Raw genomic sequence first — 21196 nt, forward strand, 5'->3', positions numbered from 1 at the left:
TTAAGAGAAAGGAGTGGGGAAAGGACAGTTCTGCCTCATGCCTTTATCAGGGACTCCTCCCTCCTTTCTATTTACTGGCTGTGATCAAACATCTAAGCTTTATAAAGCAAGCTAGTGGCTGTCCTTTCCAATACCTCACTCAGCACACCTTCTGTCGCCCGAACAAGCATCCAATGAGGAAAATGAACACACTGCTCCTCATGAGCTTATCTTTTCTCTACCTCAAAGAGGGTAAGTTTGAACAATGCGGGTGGAGGGAGGCAACTTAGGGGTGCTGTTCTCTAAACCTCTACTCTCCAAGTCTCACTCACATGCTCCAGCTCAGACCTGAAGACTCAGTACAATCTGAGTTTCAGGATGTCAGAGAGATCATATACAACATACTAATCCAGAAGAAAATGTACTGATTGCAGGGAAACAGGACAGCAAATTTCTGATTTCATATTAATTGACTTTTCATCCATACTTACCTCATTTTGGTCCCTTACTTTCTTAATACACTTTTCTCCTTTATTCTCTCCTACACTCTCCTAGTTTTCCTATCCTCTGGCTACTTCTCAGTGTATTTCGTAGGATTCTTTATTCTAACTGATCATTAAACACTGGGATACTTCAAGGCTTTATGCTATCCAGTCACACCCTCTTCTATATCAACTTATCCACTTCCACGGCTTCAATTACAATCTACATGCTGAAAATGCCCAGTTTTATATCCTAGCCAGATTTCTATTCTGAGCTTTAGTCTTTCATCAATAAACACCTCTTACACTTGGAAGTCACCCTTGAAATCTCCCTCTCCCTTAACACTCACTAAAAATTAGTGAATGATTCCTACGCTTTCTACCTATCAAATGTGATTCAAATATGATTATATTTCTACCTTATATTTCTATTTTGCTACCTTTTGACACTTAGTAAGAAATAATGAACCATAAAAGAATTATAAGAAAATATGACATAATCTGTTTAGTTACAAGCTTAGAAATGAGAAAGGCCTTTCTAACTATGACTCAAAATCCAGAGCTCTTAAAAGAAAAACTGACAAATTTGACACATGAAAATCAAAATATTCCTCATGGCAAAAATAAAAAATGTAACTCACATCACAAACAAATGGCTCATATCCCTGATATGTAATGCCTCCTTTAAAAAAATCAAAAAGGAAAAGGCCAACAACCTAATAGAAAAATGGGCAAAGTGTGTAGACAGTTCACACAAAAGAAAATTAAAATGGTTATTAAACATATAAAAAGTGCTCAATCTCACTCATACTAAGAAAAATGCAAATTAAAAGAACACTGAAATACCATTTTAGACCTATCAGATTGGCAACATCCAGGAGTTTCGTAAAATACTTGAGTATTACAGTTGTGGTGAGACAAGAATTTTCCAAGCATTGATAGCAAGAGAATAAATAGTTACATCTCCTCTGGCAGGCAATTCGGCAATACCTATCAAAATTAAGAAAGTGTTTACTTTTTAATCCAGCAATTCTGCTGGTATGAAATTATGTTACAGATATACTCCGACACAAATGAAATATGTTCAGCATTATTTATTGCAGCAAATAATATCAAAAAATGCAAATAACTTAAATTCTCTTAAGAGACTGGTTAATTAAAGCATGGTACACTACAATGGAACACGATACATTTAGTATACATTATTCAAAAAATCAAAGTGCAGAGTATGTATAGTATACTACCAATTATGAAAAGGGGTTAAAAAGATACATGTGCATATTTATATTTGCTTGAATATACTGAAAATCAATCTAAAAGATATAAAAGAAATGAATAAAACTGGTTTCCTTTATTTGGCAGATGAAAACTGGATAACTAGCTGGCAAGAGTGGGAGATCAACTTTACATAACATTCTTTTTCTATTACTTACTATTTAGTCACATCAAAGTATTATCTATTTTTAAATAATGTATTTTTAAAATGTTGAAGTTGGAAATACTCAGAGATTAAAGACCAAAGAGACAATTATTTGAAGGGCATTATCAGTGTACTGCGCAGCCTGCTCCAACTCCAGTGAGAGAGAGAAGCCTCATGAAAGTTGCTTCAGGGAGAAATTGATAGTGTCCTCTGGTGTTTGGAAGGTACAGTGGGCTTGAGGAACCTAAAGGTGAGAGGGAGCCTGAGGCTACAGCCCTGAAATGGTGGAACTGAGAGACAGCTGAGCTGCATTACATACAAGCAGGGAGGATATGCACACATTCCCCTGGATCTGACCTGGGCCATGCCATATCAAGCAACTCAGTCTTGAGCTGTTTAAAGTTCTATCCAAGAGGACTGTCTGGAGGAACAAGGTATTCTAGCAAGGTGTGGGCCACTAGCTTCTTCCAGCTGAGAGAAAATATAATCACCAGCTGCAGGAAATACACCACCCACGATACAGTAGTGGACTTCAATATTTTTGTTGGGGAAATCCTGAAGAACCCACAAATGTTCCCCTGACTCAAGGAACTCAAGAAAATGAGTTCTCCTGGCTCAAGAAAATGAGTCAGCTTTTATTAAACACAAAGTCCAAGAGACTGGGTTTTAAATAACTACCATGGACAAAAGATGATGGCACCAGAGCCAGTCCGATGAAATCTTTCCTGTCCTTTACCTGTCCGCCTCCCTCTTACCAACTGAAATGGGTCAGAAACTATCACTCATAAGCCAGAGGTGAGTAGGAGAAAACCAAGAAGAGAAATAGGGAAAAAGTCAAAGCCACCCTCTCCTGCCCATTACAAACACCTAAGCAAGCCTGAGCTATGTGTCTGTGCATACGTGTGTGCGTGTGGGTGGGTGTGCATGGGCATGCATGCAGGGAGAGCGGGTTGCTGGTGAGAAATGTGGGCTTTTAATGAAATAGAGCTATTTTATTATTATTGCATGGGACTCGATGCATAAATTACTGAACCCAAATTATTCTTATGCCCAAAAGTGATGGCAAGACTTTTTTTTTTTTTTCTAAAAGTACATAGACAAGTTAGCAGCCTTGCCTGAAATTACCTGCAGGACTAGGAGAACTAGCTTTAGAAAGAATACTCAAATGGGTAGTGGGCAGAAGAATAAAATTGTTTTCTGTTTGCCCCTTTTAAGTCCCATATTGACCTGCTAGATAAATGTAAATAGGATCAGATTACTTCCTTGCTTAAAATTTTCAATAAATTCCCATTGCTAATGGATCAAAAACCATACTCATGTCTTTGGCCTAGGAGGGCTCAGGAAGTTGAATCTCTGCTCACCTGCCCAGTCGTGTCTCATAGCACAACCCACTCCATTCTGTGCCCCAGTTACCTTAGCATTTTTGTTCCTCAGCAGACAAGCTTCTTTTCATTGCTATCCCCTCTGCCTGAAATGTTCTTCACTCTGCCCACACCACACCACCCACTTACATGGCTGACTCTTATTTACGATCAGGCCTCACCTTACAGCCCACTCCCCACAGAAACCTTTCTTGGCTCTCTAAAATACGTTAGTTCTTCCCTCTTAAATGCTCTCATTGCATGTTTAACTATTTCTTGATATTATAATACAATTGTACTTATTTGGAGGGATTGTTTAATGCCTGTGTCTCCAGCATGTATGTAAACACTTGTTTATCTTTGCATTCCCAGCACCTAAAAAATGTCCAGAATGTGGAAAATGCTCAAAAATCAGCAACTAACATCATCCTTTCCCCCTAAATAAGAGGAAAAGAGAAGGATGTTCACACTTACCACTTTAATTCAACATTGTTGAGTGAAGGGAAAATGAATAAACTTTAGGGTTACACAAAGGCAATTGGATTTATCATTAAGAGGTTGTCAGCAAAAAGATAGTCTTGATGGAATAGTGAGAATGGAATTCAGAATGAAGAGATGCCACAAGACCATTCCCAAAATTGGACATAAATCAATAGCACTCAAGTTCTCCTGGGCTCCATATAAGTTCTGATTCTATAACCTTGGAACATCTGAGATGAAGATTGAAATACTCTACTTTCTTTCCCCATCATCACTATCACTTAGTTCTTAAATCTAAATTACCCATAGGTTCCAGTGTCATCTCCCTACCCTGCATCTCCTCTCCTCTTACTTCCTGGTTACAGGGACTCCCAAATCAGTCTCTCTGCCTGGTTGCAATTATTCCCTGAAAAAAAGAGAAAGGCCAGACCAAGCCAGATGGAGCCATCAGAGGGTGTAATCTCAGTCAGTGCACTCTAAACATGCCATTTTCATTCCTACCTCTGTGTTCTCCCTCATTATGACTACCTATCTGGAACACCTTCTCTGCCCATCCCCTGCCCCCACCTACCCAAGTTTAACCTACATCTCAAGAGCCCGCTCAAGTCTTTAGCTAAAGTATTCCCTATTTTTCCAGCCCACAGTAATCTGCCTGTTGCTATACTCTTAATCTGCATCACAGGATTTATCTGGTTGACTATATATTATCTTTGCTGTTCTTTTATTATTTCACATGTTTATCTTGCCTTCAAATATAAATGGACCCTATTCAGGTCACAGAGGCTGTGTCTTATCTTTTGTGTCCACCTCCTAGCTTAACTTACAAAGCTAAATTAATCAAGAATTCCACAAATACCAGCTAATGGAGTGAGTGGACAGTATAGTCAATACGCAACCTCTTACTGATGCTGAAAACTCACTTTCCCATTGTCCCACGATCCAGCCTGAATATTCTATTCTCTCCACCCTGCAGTTATGGGTCTGAAGTGTAATACCTGCATATACACAGAAGGATGGAAGTGTATGGCAGGCCGAGGCACTTGCATTGCAAAAGAAAATGAGTTATGTTCAACAACAGCCTATTTCAGGGGTAAGTGGGGCTCATGAAGACTCCAAAAATGCCTGCAAAGAACCATCACTCTTGCTAGTGCCTGGAATAAAGAACTCAATATCATTTAGTCCTGCTAGGAGGTAAGGCAAGGAATAAAAGAGGGGGCAAGAAGGGATAATTTTCAACTTCGCACTGTGTAGGGTTTGGTATCCAGAGCCAGTCACAGTGGCGATTGGGAACATGAACCCAGGAGCCAAGGAAAGAGACCCAGTGTTAAGTCCTATTCCTCTTGGTGGTGAGTTTTAGTAAGTCACTATTAAGGCAATCTCCTCCAGCATTTATAACAGGCTTCTTCATTTTTAGGAGACAAACATATGTACTCAACACATATGTGTAAGTATAAGTGCCAGGAAGAGGAGTACTCCAAAAGAGGCCTGTTGAGAGTGACACTGTGCTGTGACAGAAACTTCTGTAACGTCTTCTAATGGAGCTTAGGAACTTGCAGAGGATCATCTGATCAAGATCCAGAATCAAGACCAACCAGCATGAACTGTTTTATTTCCCACACCAAATTCCACACTGGCCTAAGATCCCAGAGAGAGCTGCAGGGGCTGTGTCCTCATTGCAATGAAGGGGTTCCCCACACCCAGCCTCCACCACTAGATCCCTAAAACCATGAACACTGAAACAAAATCCTCCATGAGCTCTGCTTACTCTTTTGTCTTCTACTCCTGATTTCTGATTTCTATCCCTGTGGTAGACTAAATAATGGACCCCCAAATATTTCTACATCCTAATCTCTGGAACCTGTGAATGTTACCTTATATGGCAAAAGGGACTTTGAAAATGTGATTAAGGATCTTGAGAAGGGGAGGTTACCTTGCATTATCTGGGGGGCCCTAAGTGCAATCAAAATGTCCTTGTAAGATGCAAGTAAAGGGAGATATGACGCAGAAGAGGAAAAGATGATGTGATGATGGAAGCAGAGATTGGAGTCACGTGCTTTGAAGATGGAGGAATAGGCCATAAGCAAAAAACAAGAGGCCATTAGAAGCTGAAAAAGTCAAGGAAATAGGTTCTCCCCTCAGAGCCTCCAGAAACCAGCCCTGCCGACACCTTGATTTAAGCCCTGTAAGACTCATTTTGGAATGTCTGGCTTCCAGAACTTTAAGGGGGTGTTGTTTTCAGCTGCTAAGTGTGTATTGTTTTAAAACACTAAGTTTGCAATAATTTATTATAGCAGCAATGGGAAACTAATACAATCCAAATAAACTTCTAGGAATTCAAATCATTGGTAAGCCTGAGTACCCAGGGGTCAGTCTAGGTGACAACAGTATCCACCACTCAGGGCCTATGCTGACCTGCAGGAAGAGAGGAATACAGAGCAAGTGCTATGAATGAATGTGGAGATCAATTTATGGATTTTAAACTTCACGACATGCTGCAGATAATCCTTTAGGTATATCTGTAGTAAACGGTGCCTCGCTATGTTCTGAAGCAATCAAACATGATGTCCTAATAGCTCAATTTGTCAGTTCCTCATTAGCTCGTGTACTCACTGAAATTCTTTTAACAGGTCATGTCCCTGTATTAGTCTGTTTTCACACTGCTGGTAAGGATATACCCAAGACGGGGCAATTTACCAAAGAAAGGGGTTTATTGGACTTACAATTCTACGTGGCTGGAGAAGCCTCACAATCATGGCAGAAGGTGAAAGGCACGTCTCACATGGTGACAGACAAGAGAAGAGAGCTTGTGCAGGAAACTCCCCCTTATAATAACCATCAGATCTCGTGAGACCTCCTATCACGAGAACAGCACAGGATAAACCTGTCCCCATGATTCAATTACCTCCCACCAGTCCCTCCCACAACACGTGGGAATTCAAGATGAAATTTGGGTGGGGACACAGCCAAACCATATCAGTCCCCTTCTTAAAACTCTCCTCTCTTAGCTCCTATGACTGTACATTTGTAGTTCTCCTACCTCTCTGAAGAATCCTCAGTCCTCACTGGGAAGAATCCCCAGAGGGTCTCTGGGGACATTGTTTTGATTTGTTATTGTTTTTATATTCAGATCTTTAACCTATGTGAAGCCACCTTTGTAATATTGCCTTAAGTAAAGATCCAGTATTATTTTTCTCCATAGAATGAGTCAGATTTTTTAACACCATTGACTACAAAGTCTATCCTTTCTACATTCACTTGTTATACAATTTTTATCATTAATTATAAAGGAAAAAAATCACTGTTTTTTCTACTATACTGTCTCACACACAACACTTCTGACACGAAATACATGGGGTTTTCCACACCAACAAATTATCCAATTCCCCAGTGCATACTGACTGAGTGCTCTAAAATTTAACTCAATTCTGACACTAATCGTCTAGAGTTAGTTCAGATCCCACAGACAAACGGCTTAGTCCCACAAGACTGCCCCCCAACTGCAGATGCCAATCACAAATTGTGAGTCCTCAGATTATACACAACTTAGGTCCAAACTGGAAATTCCCACATTCCCCTCCTCAAGTTCAATAATTTGCTAGAACAGCTCACAAAACTGAGGAGATAATTTGCTTATGATTATGGCTTTATTGCAAAGGATATATTAAAGGACACAGATGCACAGCCAGATGAAGGGATACATAGGGCAAGGTCTGGAAGGGTCCTGAGCACAGGAGTTTCTGTCCTTGTGGAGTCTAGAATGCACCACCCTTCCAGCACACAGATGTGTTCTTGTTCACCACGCATTAGCTCCAAAAACCCTTTTAATTAGTAATTTTTAACGGTGGATTCATTGCATAGACATGATTGATTATTAATAAATGATTGGCCACTGGTGATTAATTCAGCCTCCAGTCCTCCCTTCTCCAGAGGTCGAGACGCAGGGCTGAAAGTTCTAACCCTCTAATCACATGGTTGATTCCCTTGGCAACCAGCCTTTATTCTGTGGTTATTTAAAGGCTTTGCAAAAATCACCTCACTAATATAAACTCAGGCATGGTTGAAGGATTTGTTGTAAGACATGCAAATGCTTCATGAACCAAGGACAAAATACCAAATATTACAATACAAGTTGCTCCTATTTCTCTTATCACTTAGAAAATTACAAGCATTTTAGGAGCTCTGTGCCAGGACATGGACAAAAAGACCAAAATATACAGTTTACCCTTGAATGACATGTGGGTTAGGAGTACAGTCTAAAATCCACATATAACTTTTGACTACCCAAAAACTTTACAAACAGCCAATTCTTATTTTGTACATTGTAAGTATTATATACTATATTCTTACAATAAAGTAATCTAGAGAAATCTAGAGAAAAGAAAATATTAAGAAAATCATAAGAAACAGGAAGTACACTTACTATTCATTAAGTGGAAATCATCTTCATAGAGGTCTTCATCCTCATTGTCTTTACATTGAATAGGCTGAGGAGGAAGTGGAAGAGGAGGGGCTGGTCTTGCCATCTCAGGGGTGGCAGAGGCAGTAGAATCCACATCTAAGGAGACTCTCAGAGTTCAACCCTGTGTTGTTCCAGTATCAATTCTGTATTTATTATATCACAGTATCATATACATACAAATATGTTTGTGTGTGGCCATGTGTGTGCGTGCATATAAAATTTTCCATTCTAGGCTGGGCACGTTGGCTCACGCCTGCAATCCTAGCACTTCGGGAGGCCGAGGCAGGCGAATCATGAGGTCAGGAGATCGAGACCATCCTGGCTAACACGGTGAAACCCTGCCTCTACTAAAAATACAAAAACTTAGCCGGGTGTGGTGGCGGGCGCCCGTAGTTCATCTACTCGGAGGCTGAGGCAGGGGAATGGCGTGAACCCGGGAAGCGGAGCTTGCAGTGAGCCAAGATCACGCCACTGCACTCCAGCCTGGGCAACAGAGCAAGACTCCGTCTCAAGATAAAAAAAAAAAAAAACTTTCCATTCTATTCCATTCTCTATTCATGCTATGGTCTGAACGTTTGTGTCCCACCAAAATTCATATGCAGAAACCTAATCCCCAGTGCAATAGCATTAAGAGATAGGGCCCTTCAGAGGTGATTATGTCATAAGGATGGGGACCTAATGAATAGGATTGCTGTCCTTATGAAAGAGGCCAGAGGGAGCTTGTTTGCCCCTGCCACCACATGAGGACACAGCAAGAAGACATCACCTGGAAAGCAGAGGTGAGCCCTCACCAAACATGTAATTTGTTTGTACCTTAATCTCAGGTTTCCCAGCCCCTAGAATTATAAGCAATAAATTTGTATTGTTTATAAATTACCGAGGATATGGTATTTTTGTGATAGCAGCCCAAACACACTAAGACAATTTGTTTTCGAATGAATACTATGCTATTTTTTTTTCTATAGTTTTGTAGAATGTCTTTAAATCTGGTAGGGAAAGTTCCCTCATTGTGCCATTTCTTTGTCTGTTGGCTCTCAGTTCCATTCCTGCCCATTACTGCTCTTCTCTGAATTGCAGGAAATTCAAAACCAGCCTGTGGCTCTGGCAGTGGCAGCAGCAAACAACTGCAGGAGACTGCCAGCTAACATAATAGCACCGTATTCATGGCATCTGTGGCAGCAAATCCAACAGCATCAGCAACTTCTGCTCTGCAAAAATATAGGTTCCTGGCTTCCTGAAAAGTGGTGATGACAATATTACACAGGCAGCTTCAGCAGCAGGCTCTCCCTCACCTCAGTTACCCTGCAGCACTTATGGACTCTAGATAATACCAAGTTCCCTTTGCTCCTGCAGCCCTAGGGATGATAACAGCTTCTCACAGGTACGGATCTCTGGGGAACAGCATTGTTCTCTTTTTGGCTCCTTCAATCTCTCAACACTTTTGTAACCATTTTCTTGTATTTAATTCCCCTTGCTTGAAAACCTAGAAATGTGAATGTTTCTTTTTTTTTTTTTCCATAGCTCTTGGGGTCCAAGTGGTTTTCGGTTACATGGATGAATCGTATATTGGTGAAGTCTGAGATTTTAGCATAGCTGTCACCTGAGTAGTGTATACTGCACCCAATATATAGTTTTGGGAGTTTTGTTTCGTTTTGTTTGTTTGAGATGAGTCTCACTCTGTCGCCCAGGCTGGAGTGCAATGGTGTGATCTTGGCTCACTGCAACCTCCGCCTCCTGGGTTCAAGTGATTCTCTTGTCTCAGCCTCCCAAGTAGCTGAGATTACAGGCGTGTGCCACCACACCTGGCTAATTTTTGTATTTTTAGTAGAGATGAGGTTTCACCATGTTGCCCAGGCTGGTCTTGAACTCCTGACCTCAGGTGATCCATTCGCCTCAGCCTCCCAAAGTGCTGGAATTACAGCCGTAAGCCAAGGCGCCAGGCCCAATATATAGTTTTTTATCCCTCGCCACCTCTCACTCTCCCCTCTTCTGAATCTCCAAAGTCCATTATACCATCATGTATGCCTTTGCGTCCCCATAGCTTAGCTCCCACTTATAAGTGAGAACAGTATTTGGTTTTCCATTCCTGAGTTACTTCACTTAGAATAATGCCCTCCTGTTCTATCTAAGTTGCTGCAAAACACATTATTTCATTCCTTTTTGTGCCTGAGTAGTATTCCACGGTGTATATATACCACATTTTCTTTAGCCACTCATTGGTTGATGGACACTTAGGTTGGTTCCATATCTTTGCAATTGTGCTGCAATAAACTAAACATATGTATACAGGTGTCTTTTTGATATTATGACTTCAAGAAATGTTAATGGTTCTTAACTGGACTCTAATAGATACATTCTTCTTAACTCTTCTTATTCAAGGTTGATTTTGATATTTGTGTGCATTTATTCTTCCACATAAATTTTAGAATACATTTATTAAATGCAACAAAAGTGCAATTGAAAATTTTATTGAGGTGAGTTGTCATTTCATTCAAGAACATGAAATAATTCTCCATTTTTTCATATTATGATCAAAACCATTTATTATCTTCAGATTTTCTCCATAAAGTTTTTGAGTATTTTGGGTTGAATTAATTTCTAGAAACTTTTCTATATGTGTTGTTGTGAATAGTAACTTAGCTTTTCATTGTATATTATGCTTCATTATTACTGATGCAGAGAAGTGCTATTAATTTTTGTAAGTTGTGGGGGAGGTGCCATGATGGCCAAGTAGAAACAGCTCCAGTCTGAGGCTCCCACCAAGAAGAACGAAAGGGTGAGTGAATTCTGCCTCTTCAACTGAGGTACCCAGGTTCTCTCATTGCGACTGACTAGGCAGTTGGCACAACCCACAGAGAGTGAGCAAAAACAGGGTGGAGTGAGGGCCCACCTGGGAGCTGCAGAGGGCAAAGTGAGCTCCTTCCCCCAGCCAAGGGAGGCAGTGAGTGATTGTGCTACCCCACCAAGGAAACTGCGCTTTTCCCACAGATCTTTGCAACCCACAGATTAGGAGATCCCCTAGTAAGCCCACATCACCAGGGCCTTGGGTCCAAAGCACAGAGCTGTGCAGACCCACAGCAACCGCTCAGGTCAGCAGCCACTTGCGCAGACACTGAGATGCAGGTGTTTTGCATATTTTAGCTCCAGGAAATCCAGTGAGGCAGGAGATCTATCCACTCCTATAGGAAAAGGGCTGAAGCCAGAGAGCCAAGCGGCCTCACTCAGCAGGCTCCACTCTCACAGAACCCCACATGCTAAGACCCACGGGCTTGGAATCCCTGCCAGTCAAGACAGCAGGCTGGGAACTGCCTAAGACTACTGAGTTCCTGGCAGGGAGGGGTGACCACCATCACGGCAGCTCCAGTCAGCCATTTTCCCCTGCAAGTGCCAGTGAGACAGGGCAGTTTGGACTAGGAGGAGTTCCCCACAGCACAGTGCAGTGGCTGTGACAGATCACAGCCAGGCTGCTTCTTTAAGTGGGACCCTGACCCATGCCTCCTCACCAGGCAGGGCCTCCCTGTGGTCATTTCAGTATCTCCAGCCAGGGGGTTATAGACAGAACTCTGATCTCTCTGGGATGAGCCCCTAGCAGGAGGGGCACTGTGGTCTCCACCGATCAGCCATCTTAGTCTTTTCTGCCTGCTAGCTCTGAAGAGTTAGGGCAGCCCGGATGAGGGAGTTTTCCCCCAGTGCAGCACACCTGTTTTGCCAAGAGGCAGCCAGACTGCTGATTTAAGCAGGTCCTGAATCTTGTTATTCCAGACTGGGTGAGACCTCCCAACAGGGGCCTCCAGACACCTCATACAGGAGCATTCCAGCCGGCATCAGGTTGGTGTCCCTCTGGGAAGGAGCTCCCAGAGGAAGGAACAGGCAGCCATCTTTGCTGTTCTGCAGCCTCCACTGGTGATACCTCCAAGTGCAGGTGGGACCCAGGTGAATAGGATCTGCAGTGGACCCCTAGCAAACTGCAGCAGCCCTGGGGAAGGGGGGCCTGACTTCTAAAAGAAAAACAAACAAAAAGCAACAATAACAACAACAAAATCAATGAAAAAGACCCCACAGAAACCCCAGCCAAAAGTCAGCAGCCTCAAAGACTGAAGGTAGATAAACCCATGGAGATGACAATCAATGCAAAAACACTGAAAACTCAAAAAGCCAGAGAGCCTCTTCTCCTCCAAATGATTGCAACACCTGTCCAGCAAGAGCACAGACCTGGGCTGAGGCTGAGTTGGATAAATTGATGGAAGTAGGCTTAAGAAGGTGGGCAATAACAAACTTCACTGAGCTAAAGGAGTATGTTTTAATCCAATGTAAAGAAGCTAAGAACCATGATAAAACATTACAGGAGCTGTTAACCAGAATAGTCAGTTTAGAGAGGAATATAAATGACCTGATGGAGCTGAAAAACACAATACAAGAACTTCACAATGCAAACACAAGTATCAATAGATGAATAGACCAAGCAGAAGAAAGAATATCAGAGCTTGAAGACTATCTTGCTGAAATAAGAGAGGCAGATAAGATTAGAGAAAAAAGAATTAAAATAATGAACAAAACTTCTAAGAACTATGGGATTATGTGAAAAGACCAAACCTATGACTGATTGGGGTACCTAAAAAATATGGGGAGAACAGAGCCAAGTTGGAAAACACACTTCAGGATATCATCCAGGAGAACTTCCCCAACCTAGCAAGGCAGGCCAATATTCTATCAGGAAACCCAGAGACACCCAGTAAGATACTCCATGAAAAGATCAACCCAAGACACATAATCATCAGATTCACCACGGTCAAAATGAAGAAAAAGATTTTAAGGGCAGCAGAGAGAAAAGCCAGGTCACCTACAAAGGGAAGCCCATCAAACTAACAGCCGACCTCTCAGCAGAAACCCTACAAGTCAGAAGAGATTGGGGGCCAATATTCAACATTTAAAAAAAAAAAAAAATTCCCACCCAGAATTTTATATCCAGCCAAACTAAGTTTCAGAGAGCCAAATGAAGAATGAACTCCCATCCACAATTGCTACAAAGACATTAGAATACCTAGGAATACAGCTAACAAGGGAAGTGAAGAACCTCTTCAAGGGGAACTACAAACCACTGATCAAGAAAATCAGAGAGGACACAAACAAATGGAAAAACATTCCATGCTCATGGATAGGAAGAATCAATGTCGTGAAAATGGCCATACTGCCCAAAGCAATTTATAGATTCAATGCTATTCTCATTAAACTAAAGTTGACATTCTTCACAGAATTAGAAGGAACTATTTTAAAATTCATATGAAATTTAAAAAGACCTCATATAGCCAAGACAATCCTAAGCAAAAAGAACAAAGCTGAAAGTATTAAGCTACCTGACTTCAAACTATACTACAGGGCTACAGTAACCAAAACAGCAGGGTACTGGTACAAAAACAGACACATAGACCAATGGAACAGAATAGATAACTCAGAAACGATACTGTACATCTACAACCATCTGATCGTCAACAAACCTGACAAAAACAAGCAATGGGGAAAGGATTCCCTAATTAATCAATGATGCTGAGAGAACTGGCTAGCCATAAGGCCGGGCGCGGTGGCTCAAGCCTGTAATCCCAGCACTTTGGGAGGCCGAGACGGGCGGATCACGAGGTCAGGAGATCGAGACCATCCTGGCGAACACTGTGAAACCCCGTCTCTACTAAAAATACAAAAACTAGCCGGGCGACGTGGCGGGCGCCTGTAGTCCCAGCTACTCGGGAGGCTGAGGCAGGAGAATGGCGTAAACCCGGGAGGCGGAGTTTGCAGTGAGCTGAGATCCGGCCACTGCACTCCAGCCTGGGCGACAGAGCGAGACTCCGCCTCAAAAAAAAAAAAAAAAAAAAAAAAAAAAGAGAACTGGCTAGCCATATCAAAAAAAAAAAAAAAATTGAAACTGGACCCCTTCCTTATACTTTGTGCAAAAATTAACTCAAGATGGATTAAAGACATAAATGTAAAACCCAAAACTCTAAAAACCCTAGAAGAAAATCTAGGTAATACCATTCAGGACATAGGCACAGGCAAAGATTTCATGACAAAATCACCAAAAGCAATTGCAACAAAAGTAAAAATTGACAGATGGGATCTAATTAAACTAAAGAGCTTCTGCACTGCAAAAGAAACCATCATCAGAGTGAATGGTGAACACAATTTACAGAGTGGGAGAAAAATTTTGCAATCTATCCATCTGACGAAGGTCTAATATCCAGAGTCTACAATGAACTTAAACAAATTTACAAGAAAAAATGAACAACCCCATTAAAAAGTCGGCAAAGGACATGAACAGACACTTTTCAAAAGAAGACATTGATGCAACCAACAAATATATGAATAAAAGCTCAACATCACTGATCGTTAGAGAAATGCTAATCAAAACCACAATGAGATACCATATTATGCCAGTCAGAATAGCGATTATTAAAAAGTCAAGAAACAACAAATGCTGGAGAGGTTGCAAAGAAATAGGAACACTTTTACACTGTTGGCGGAAATGTAAATTAGTTCAACCATTGTGGAAGACAGTGTGGCAATTCCTCAAAGATCTAGAACCAAAAATACCATTGACACAGCAATTCTATTACTGGCTATATACCCAAAGGAATATAAGTCATTCTATTATAAAGATACATGCACACGTATATTCACTGCAGCACTATTCACAATAGCAAAGACATGGAATCAACCCAAATGCCCATCAATGATAGACTGGATAAAGAAAATGTGGTACATATACACCATGAAATACTAAGCAGTCATAAAAAGGAATGAGATCATGTCCTTTTCAAGGACATGAATGCAGCTGGAAGCCATTATCCTCAGCAAACTAATACAGGAACAGAAAACCAAACACTACATGTTCTCACTTATAAGTGGGAGCTGAACAGTGAGAACATATGGGCTCAGGGAGGGGAACAACACACACTGGTGGCTGTCAGGGGTTGGGGGGCTGGGGGAGGGAGATCATTAGGAAAAATGCCTAATGCATGCTGGGCTTAAGCCTAGGTGATGGGTTGGCAGGTGCAGCAAACCACCATGGCAGATGTTTACCTATGTAAAACACCTGCACGTCCTGCACATGTATCCCAGAATTTAAAATAAAAATAAAATAAAATTTCAAAAAATATTGTAAGCTGATTTTATACCCAATGTATTTGTCAGGGTTCTCCAAAGGGACAGAACTATATTTATATATACTTTAAAAACTCCCATATATATGTATATATGTATATGTGTGTGTGTGTGTGTGTATAGATATATATATATGGTAGTTTTTAAAGTATTAACTCACGGGATCACAAAGTCCCACAATAGGCTGTCTGCAAGCTGAGGAGCAAGGAGTGCCAGTCTGAGTCCCAAAACTGAAGAACTTGGAGTCTGATGTGTGAGGGCAGGAAGCATCCAGCACAGGAGAAAGATGGAGGCTCAGGGAGGCTCACCCAGTCTACTCTTTTCACATTTTTCTGCCTGCTTTACATTCTAGCTGTGCGGGCAGCTGATTAGATGGTGCCTTCCCAGAATAAGGGTGGGTCTGCCTTTCCCAATCCACTGACTCAAATGTTAATCTCTTTTGGCAACACCCCCAGACACAACCAGGATCAATACTTTGCATCCTTCAATCCAATCAAGTTGATACTCAGTATTAACCATCACAACCAGCAACTTTTCTATATAATTCTCCTTATTATCCCATATAAATGCTATATCATCTGCAAATTATTTAATCAGAACACAATTTCTTTTTCTTTTCTAGAATCATTGAAAAGTCACCTTTCCTTAGGATTTGTGCATTTTCAAAGTTATTTTCCTTCATTATGCTGAAAAATTATATTGTAGTATTTTTGTACCCAGTGTTGCTGTTGAGAATTCTGAATTGAATCTGATTTGTGTTTCTATTTAAATGCCTATTCCTTGTCTCTGAAAGCAACTAAAATTTTCCCTTCATTACATGTTCTTTAATCTCACCAAACTATGAGTAAGTGTAGGTTCTGCCTCATGTTTCCTGTTTTGCACTCTACGCACCCGTTCAACTTCACTTATTTCATTTTCTTTTTTGTTATTTTTATTTTGGGGAGTACATAGTAGGTGTATATATTTATGGGGTACCTGAGACATTTTGATGCAGATATGCAATTTATAATAATCACATCAGGTTAAATGTAATATCCGTCACCTTAAGCAGTTACCCTTTGTGTTGCAAACAATCCAATTATACTGTTTTGGCTATTTTTAAACATAAAATTAAATTTTTTTAGATGGAGTCTCGCTCTGTCACCCAGGATGGAGTGCAGTGGCGCAATCTCAGCTCACTGCAGCCTCCGCCTCTCTGTTCAAGTAATTCTCCTGCCTCAGCCTCCCGAGTAGCTGGGATTTCAAGTTTCCACCACCATGCCTGGCTTTTTTTTTTTTTTTTTTCATACTTTTAGTAGAGACAGGGTTTCACCACGTTGGCCAGGCTGGTCTTGAACTCCTGACCTCAAGTGATCCACCCACCTTGGCCTCCCAAAGTGCTGGGATTACAGGCGTGAGCCACCACACCCAGCCACATTATTTTTTTCTATATTCATCCTGATATGCTATCAAATAGTGGGTCTTATTCCTTCTATTTTTTGTACCATTAACTATCTTCTCTTCCTCCACACCCATCTCCTGCCCCACCACCCTTCCCAGCCTCTAGTAACCATCCTTCTACTCTCTGCCTCCATGAGTTCGACTGTTTTAATTTTTAGTTTCCACAAACAAATGAGAATATGTGAAGTTTGTCTTTCCATGCCTGGCTTATTTCACTTAACATAATGACCTCCACTTCCACCCATGTTGTTGCAAGTGACAGGATCTCATTCTTTGTATGACTGAATAGTACTCCATTGTGTATAGGCATCACATTTTCTTTACCCATTCATCTGCTGATGGACACTTAGGTAGCTTCCAAATCTTGGCTATTGTGAATGGTGCTTCAATAAACTCGAGTGCAGATATCTATTCAATATACTGATTTCCTTTCTTTTGGATATATTCCTAGGAGTCGACCCAGTTCTGCTTGGATTGGAAGACTTAAGGCAGTTCCTATTATTCTTATGTGCTGAATAATAAATACAATGTTCTGATGTCTTTATGATTAGTTGAGAATAATCAACAATTGATGAACATAGGTATGAGGGTAAAATGGATCATATAGTAGCTCTACTTTTAGTTTTTTGAGGAACCACCAAACTCCATAGTGGTTGTACATTCCCACGAACAGTGTACAAGGGTTCCCTTTTCCTAATATCCTCACCAGCATTTGATATTGTCTAACTTTTGGGTAAAAGTTGTTGCAACAGAATGGGATGATATCTCATTGTAGTTTTGATTTGTATTTTTCTAGTGATCAATGATGTTGTGCACCTTTCATATGTCTGTTTCCCACTTGCATGTCTTATTTTTGAGAAATGGCTATTCAGATGTTTTATCCATTTTTATATTATTGTATTTTTCCTTTAAAGTCATTTGACCTCTTTGTATATTCTGGTTATTAATCCCTTGTCAGACGGGTAGTTTGCAAATATTTTCTCCCATTCTGTGGATTGTCTCTTCACTTTGCTGATTGTGTCCTTTGCTGTGCAGAAGATTTTTAACTTGATGTAATCCCATTTCTCCATTTTTTTTTTTTTTGTTTGTTTGTTTGTTTGGATTGCCTATGCTTGTGGGGTATTACTCAGAAATATTTCCTCAATACAATGTCCTGGAGAGTTTCCTCAATGTTTTCTTGTAGTAGTTTTACAGTTTCAGGTATTTGATTTAAGTCTGTAATCAATTTTGATTTGATTTTTGTATATGGCAAGAGATGGGGGTCTACTTTCATTTTTCTGCATATGGATATCCAGTTTCCACAAGACCATGTACTGAAAGACTGTCTTTTCCCCAGTGTATGGTTCTTGACACCTTTATTAATAATGACGTCGCTGTAGGTGTGTGGATTTGTTTCTGGGTTCTCTGTTCTGTTCCATTGGTCTATGTGTCTGTTTTTATACTAGTACCTTGCTGTTTTGGTGACTATAGCTCTATAGTATAATTTGAAGTCAGTTGATGTGATTGCTCCAGTTTTGTTCTTTTTGTTCATGATAGCTTTGGATATTCTGGATCTTTTGTCGCTCTGTAGAAATTTTAGGAATTTTTTTATTTCCATGAAGAACATCATTGATATTTTGATACAAATTGCATTGAATCTTTAGATTGTTTTGGTAGTATGGACATTTTTAAAATATTGATTCCTGCAATCCATGAACATGAAATATATTTCTGGTTTTTGGTGTCTTCTTCAATTTCTTTCATTGGTGTTTTATAGTTTTTATTGTAGAAATCTTTCACTTCTTTTGCTAATTCCTAGGTATTTAATTTTTTCTGTGACTATTGTAAATATGATTTCTTTCTCGGTTTCTTTTTCAGATTGTTCATTGTTGGCATATAGCAATGCTACTGATTATTGTGTGTTGATTTTTTTATCCTGTAACTTCACAGAATTTTTTTTATCAGTCCTAACAGGTTTTTGATGGAGTCTTTAGGTTTTCCAAATATAGGATTGTATCATCTACAAACAAAGATAATTTGACTTCTTCCTTTCCAGTTTGGTTGTCCTTTATTTCTTTCTCTTGTCTGATTGCTCTAGTTAGGACTTCCAGTACTATGTTGAATTATGGTGGTGAAAGTGAGCATCTTTGTCATGTTTCTGTACTTAGAGAAAAGGCTTTCAGTTTTTCCCCATTCAATATGATATTAGCTATGGGTCTGTCATACACAGCTTTTATTATGTTGAGGTGTGTTCCTTAGACACCCAGTTTTTTTAGGGTTTTGTCATAAAAGCATGTTGAATCTTATCAAACGCTTTTTCAGCATCAATTGAAATATCACCTGGTTTTTGTCCTTCATACTGTTGATGTGATGTACCACATTGATTGATTTATGTATGTTGAATTATCCTTGCATCCCAGGGATAAATCTCATTTGGTTATGATCAGTGATATTTCTAATGTGTTGGTAAATTCAGTTTGCTAGTATTTTGTTGGAGGTTTTTCCATCATTATTCAACAGAGATGTTGCCCAGGAGTTTTCTGTTTTTGAAGTGTCTTTGTCTGGTTGGGTAATGCTAACTAAAAATACAAAAATTAGCTGGGCATGGTGGCGGGAGCCCATAGTCTCAGCTATTTGGGACGCTGAGGTGGGAGAATGGCTTGAACTCAGGAAGCGGAGGTTGCAGTGAGCCAAGATCACACCACTGCACTTGAACCTGGGAGGCACAGGGAGATTTTATCTCAAAAAAAAGGATTGGTGAGCCTGACAAGAGAACATTTGAAATTATCCAACCAAAAAAGGAAATGGGAAAACGGAACGGAACGGAAAGGAAAGGAAAGGAAAGGAAGAGAGAAGCAGACCAGTGGAAATTATGGGACACCATAAACCTAACAAATCTTGACGTAATAAGAGTTCCTGAAGGAAGAAGGGAGAAAAAATTTACAAAGCATATTTAAGAAAATAATGGATGAAAGTTTTCCAAATCTGATGAAAGGGGATATCATTTGGGTATAGGAAACTTGGAGATCACCATCAAATTCTACCCAAAGAGGAGTATTATAATAAGACATATCATAATCAAATTATCAAAACTTAAAGGAAAAGAAAGAATACTTAAAGCAGCAACAGATGGGAGACATACTACATTCAAGAGTGCCCCAATATGGATTTCAGTATATTTCTCAGCAGAAACCCTGCAGGCTAGAAAAGAGTAGAATGATACATTCAAAGTGGTGAAGGAAAAAGTCTGCTAATCAAGAATACTTTGCCTGACAAATCTGTCCTTCAAAAATAAGGGAAAAATTAAAACTTCCCCAGATAAACAAAAACTGAGAGAATTCTTCACCACTAGGCTTACTTTATAGGAATTACTAATGGGAGTTCTTTAAGCTAAAATGAACAACCCACTAACTAAAAACAAAACAAAAAAAAGTAAAAAACCCAGTTGTTATAAGTAATAGAGTCATACTCAGAATTCTCTCACATTATAAAAGAGATGTGTAAAGCAATTTTATTCTACCATGAAAGTTAAGAGACAAAACTATTAAAAATAATTGTACCTACAAAAAAATTTTAAGGGGTACAAATTACCAAAAGGAGTAAATTTTGATATCAAAATCATAAAAGATGTGTGAATGGAATGAAAATGTAGATATTTTGCATGTGATTAAAGTTAAGTTGTTATTACCCTAAGGCTGCCTTGCTATAAGAATAAGATATTTTGTGTAGGCCTCATGGGTAATCACAAAGCAAAAATCTGTAATAGTTGCATGACATATAAAAAGAAAGTATTCAAAGCATACCACAACAGAAAACCATCAAACCACAAAGGAAGACAGCAAGAAAAGAAGAAAGAACCAAAGGACCTACAAAACAATCAGAAAACAATACTAAAATGATAGTAGCAATTTCTTAACTGTCAATAATTACCTTGAATGTAAATGGATTAAATTATCCAATAAAAAGGCATACAGAGGCTGAATGGATTGAAAAAACAAGATTCAACTATATGCTTGTAAGAGATTCACAGTGCTAGTATGGATGTACATAGCTCGAAAGAGAACGAATGGAAAAAGGTATTCCACACAAAATGGAAATGAAAGAGAGTAAAGATAGCTATATGTAGACAGAATAAACATTAAGTCAAAAACTAGTTTTTAAAAAAGACACTCTCCTTATCTGGTAATACGAATTAATTAATTAGTTAAAAAGACAGAGATCATTACATAATGATAAATGAATTCATTCAACAAGAGTATATATAAGTTGTAAATAAATACAAACCCAACATCTGAGCACCTAAATACATAAAACAATTATTAAATGATCTGAAGGGAGAGATTGACGGCAATACGATACTAGTATTGCATTTTCAACAGTGAACAGATCATTTAGACAGAAAAGCAATAATGAAACAACTGACTTGAATTATACTTTAGACTAA

General features: G+C 39.7%; 2 protein-coding genes across 4 annotated transcripts in view; one reads left to right on the forward strand and one right to left on the reverse strand.

The window, feature by feature from the left end:
• Positions 1–21196, reverse strand: part of PATE2 (prostate and testis expressed 2) — a 100167-nt gene that overhangs the window by 70670 nt on the left and 8301 nt on the right. The gene's annotated exons all lie outside the window — the stretch shown is intronic.
• PATE4 (prostate and testis expressed 4) lies at positions 48–19603 on the forward strand. The gene is made up of 4 exons (XM_033205306.1): positions 48–231; positions 4696–4812; positions 5137–6483; positions 19593–19603. The coding sequence occupies exons 1-3, from the start codon at positions 174–176 to the stop codon at positions 5256–5258; spliced, it is 297 nt and encodes a 98-aa protein (XP_033061197.1). The 5' UTR covers positions 48–173; the 3' UTR covers positions 5259–6483; positions 19593–19603.

Source organism: Trachypithecus francoisi, unplaced genomic scaffold (genome assembly GCF_009764315.1).
Source record: "Trachypithecus francoisi isolate TF-2019V2 unplaced genomic scaffold, Tfra_2.0 Lachesis_group8, whole genome shotgun sequence".
NCBI lineage: Eukaryota > Metazoa > Chordata > Mammalia > Primates > Cercopithecidae > Trachypithecus > Trachypithecus francoisi.

Excerpts from the sequence above, each read along its gene's own strand:
- PATE4 (XM_033205306.1), top strand. The coding sequence starts at position 174 with ATGAGGAAAATGAACACACTGCTCCTCATGAGCTTATCTTTTCTCTAC. Across the intron at positions 232-4,695 it reads TTTTCTCTACCTCAAAGAGG|TTATGGGTCTGAAGTGTAAT; the intron begins GTAAGTTTGAAC and ends TCCACCCTGCAG. Across the intron at positions 4,813-5,136 it reads AACAACAGCCTATTTCAGGG|GAGACAAACATATGTACTCA; the intron begins GTAAGTGGGGCT and ends CTTCATTTTTAG.